Consider the following 4,188-nt stretch of genomic DNA (forward strand, 5'->3'; position numbering starts at 1 on the left):
AACTATTTGATTTTTTCTCAATATGAAAATCATTTTAATTTTGGCTTTGTCCACAAAATCTCTATAAATTTTTTTCTTCTTAATTTCATGTTCCTTTATATTTATATTAGTCCAGATATTTCTTTCAACAGCTTATTAGTTATTTTTATTAGAAGAATATTGGACATATAATTATATAATAAATAAAAAAAATTCCTTGATTTGTAGATGATGATAAAATCAACTATGTAGTTAATATTTGACTTTTCTGTGCATGAATATTATCAAAACTAGACTCCACAATTAAAAATAATAATAATATTGTTAGGTTTTTAGACCCCTTGTCACAATATGTTTAACCTAATATTAAACTAAATTGATTAACAAGATTGTTATTCAGGATTAGGTTAAACACAAATAAACATAAAGTGGAAAATATAAAGAACACAAAGAACTGATGACCGAACAAAACCAAACAGGTAAAAAACCTGAGGATGATTTGACCTAACTATCCTCAAGGTAAAAAGAAATCCATTATGAAATAATTGAAGTTTTACAAAAGGACTTAGACTACTAACATCCTAATACTACCTCGAGTAGAAAACTTACTATCAAGACCACGTGCTAATTCCGAATCTATAGACTACTTCTTTCTTGAATCTGCTAAAGCACAAGTTCTCCTACTTGTGACTTTGAGACACCTCTTAAAGGTTTTGTTGTTCTTTGAAGGTTCTTTATGCAGCAACTGAACCACCGCCAAATCTTGATATTGGTAGAGCTTTTCATGTGTTATAAAGTAAACACCTTTTAAATCTCACACAAGAGTAAACATACAACTATTCAGAGACTTCTAAAACGTGGTTAGAATTTTTCCTTTTATATTAGGAGTAAAACACTTAATCCACTTAACCCTACTCGCTTATTAGGCTTGGGCTACATTTGAAACCTTTCTGCAGAATTCTGGAACTGTGTCTTTCGATCAATCAAGCCTTATTTTTGATCGATCGAGCCTTGAAGTTTTACACAGTAAATTCTTGCAAAACACTCGATTTAAACTTACACTTAAACGAACTTTGAGCAAGCCTAAACCTAGACTCATTGTTTTGATCATAATTTGCTAACATATACAAAATGAAGTTCCGATACATTTAGTTCCTAAAGTTTTAGAACCTAACAAATATTTTTAACAAATTCTTTGATTTTATACACTTAAAGGGAAATTATTACAAAATTTAGCAAAAAAAATTAATCAATAATGATTTTTGGAATTTAAAAGAACATAGAATTTCATTTTAATAGATGATTCAATTGACATGCTTTGAGAAGAAATTATTTTGCATCTTTTCTTTTATTTATATTATGTTAATCTATTGTATAGATATTAATTTTCATTTTCCTTTATTAATTGATTTTTATTACCATTATATTTATTATTTTTCAATGGTTAAATATTTGTATTAAAGTGACATTTAAATATAATTGTTCATCGTTTCTTTCTTAAAACTAATTCATTAGAACATAAATATTTTATTTTCACTAAAATTAAGAGCTTATTAATGTTTGATTTTTTTTTTAATTCAATAAACTAATCCATGATGATCAAATTACTAATTTTTTATTTACTAAAAAAGTATGTATGTATATATATATATATATATATATTTTTTTTTTTTTTGAGAAGAGGTATGCATAAGTTTATTTCAAACAATCAAAGTTTATTTTCCAGCAACGTAAATGTCAAAATCTAGGGAATGTTATTTCCTTTTGTGTTTTAAACTTTTAAGAATTTAAAATTGATTTGAAATTCTCAACAATATAGAGATATATGATAAATAAATCTATATCGATGGCTACAATCCATAATTACTAAACTATAGAAGCAATAATTATGAAAAGAAAGAAGAGAAAAAAGAGCTTGAACATAAGCACTGAAACATAACATATCATAAAACGTTGATTACATTACATGCATGAGAACATGAAGTCCTTCCACTGAATTTTACAACACCAAAACCTAGTAAACAGAAGCTCCTAGGTAGGTTCATTTATTTAATTAGATAGATAAGTCAATGATTAATACAGTTGATAATCATTGATTGCCTTCTTAGGCTATTTATAATATGATCCCACAGATCTCTATTCCATGAAGATCTTATAGATAGCTTTGTAGATCTTTGAGACGGGAGAGCTTCCATAAGGCTTCTGGGTGTAACAGTCAAGGTTTTCACCATAGGTCACCCCAATTAAGTCGCAGAAAGCCTTGTAGAAGCCAATCCGCTTCTCGACTCGTTTATCATATCCAAGTCCGCATTCATTTTCACCGTCGATGATATTTGTAGTGAGACCAAAGCCTGCCACTCGCCCTGCTTGCACGTCGTCTGGGTTTGGCACCCATTGGTTGGTCATGACATTGTGGCATGAGGGTTTTTCTAAATGGCAATTCATCCAATACCACAATGCAGACTTGAAAGACATGACTGAGTCCGTTGCAAGCTCATCTGGGTCGTTTAGTAGTGCATGATCCAAATCTAATCCAGCTGGACCATAGTAGGTGTTGCTGCAATTACACCATATATATTCAAAGCCAATATTTTCAATTAATGTTCTACGCAAAACTCATAGAATATGAGATTTCAAAGTCAAGCTGAAAGTACAGACCAAATGTATAGGACGAGGCTGTAAATTACACTTACCTTGATAATCTTTCACATTATTAACCATATATAAGATTTCGTTTGCAAGAACATTATAAAATAATAATATTCTAGTAATTCAATTTTTTCCATCGGAGAATTAAATTTCAAATCTTCACTCCACACTTATTTTAACATTAAATTATCAAAATATAATAATAATGATTGACTAAATTTTCCACCTCTTTTAGACATCGGGTTATAGTGTGATAACAAGTATTTTTCACTAAAAGCAATAGGTTATAGATTTGAGTCTGAGAGTTAGCTTCTTTAAACCTATGAGTTTGTACAGTAATCAATATGACTAATGGTATAATGTTCTAAGATATATTGTCCAATGTCGTCTCATTTATTTTTTTGGAAGGCAGTGTTGGCTCATTTCCATGCCTTACATGTAATGAAGAAATATATAAAATAATGTAGGTCTTGATTCACACATAAGGGCTGGTTAAAAAAAAAGTACTAGAGCTTTCAACGATTGCACTCTTTTTCTGAAGTAAGTAGATTTAATTTAATAAATAAATAAATAAAGGAAAAAAGAATTGAAAGGTATATATGGAGCAAATGATGTCTTACTATCGCAGTTGAATGGGACCTCGGCCGTAATACTGTTTACCCTCTACACATGGCCAATTTGTACTTTCAACACAATAATTATCCAAGGTGGCGTTTTGTTCTTTAATATAGCAATAACCCCATGAATAGGGATCCTCTGAATCTTCTTGCCCACCTGTGTCGGTGTGCATCACCATTGTTGTTATATATGTTGCATTTGGTACTTAAATGCACAACATAAAGTAAAATAAAATAAAACTTCAAAAAAGAAAGCTGGAAAATTAATTAACCTGCAGTAGCATACGCAGTTTGAGCCAAAAAGGCTGCAATTTCTCTCTTACGGGTGTCATTGTCGCCAGTTCTTCCAAAACCTCCAAAATGAACAGCTGCCTCCATAAACGCCTCATAGGTGTAGAAGGTGGACGTGTTACACGAAGCATCAGAGCGGTGCTTAAACATTTCATCAAACGTGGTCTGGTTAATGAGATTGCTGATATTGCCAGGTAGGTGGCAATTGCTCACGCAGTCCACGCCGCAATGAGCCTCATCGAATCCACAGGAGCCAAATCTGCTGCAACATTCCCCATTGGGGCATATAGGGCCTTCACTTGAACATTGCTGTGCTAAGGCCCCAGAAGAGGAGAGAAAAACGAAGACTAAGAGTACCCAGAACCTCATTTTGCTTATTTGTGTTGTGTTTGCGTCGATGTGAGGCTGGTGAGCCTAGTATAAATAGGAGATTCGGAAGACAAAAAGACAAATAAATAAATAAATAAATAAAAAGTTCAAAACAAAAGGAGGCAGCATCTCTAATCTGCGGAGTAGGTTTGGTTGCAATGCTTTCAACGCGCTGAATCTGTTGGTATGAAACATGTGTCAAACACTTGCCATGTATCCATATTTCAACTAGTATAATGCACAAGTGCACTGAACACAATTTGTACAATTAACATCAATAAAA

General features: G+C 31.8%; 1 protein-coding gene across 1 annotated transcript; it reads right to left on the reverse strand.

Moving 5' to 3' along the window:
• Positions 1-1,894: 1,894 nt before the first annotated feature.
• LOC111990766 (endochitinase) lies at positions 1,895-3,946 on the reverse strand. Its single transcript, XM_024022552.2, has 3 exons — positions 3,518-3,946; positions 3,249-3,402; positions 1,895-2,536 (listed from the first exon to the last, which is right to left on the reverse strand). The coding sequence occupies exons 1-3, from the start codon at positions 3,903-3,905 to the stop codon at positions 2,116-2,118; spliced, it is 963 nt and encodes a 320-aa protein (XP_023878320.1). The 5' UTR covers positions 3,906-3,946; the 3' UTR covers positions 1,895-2,115.
• Positions 3,947-4,188: the final 242 nt, after the last annotated feature.

This window comes from Quercus suber, unplaced genomic scaffold (assembly GCF_002906115.3).
Source record: "Quercus suber isolate HL8 unplaced genomic scaffold, Cork oak 2.0 scaffold_32, whole genome shotgun sequence".
Taxonomy (NCBI): Eukaryota; Viridiplantae; Streptophyta; class Magnoliopsida; order Fagales; family Fagaceae; genus Quercus; species Quercus suber.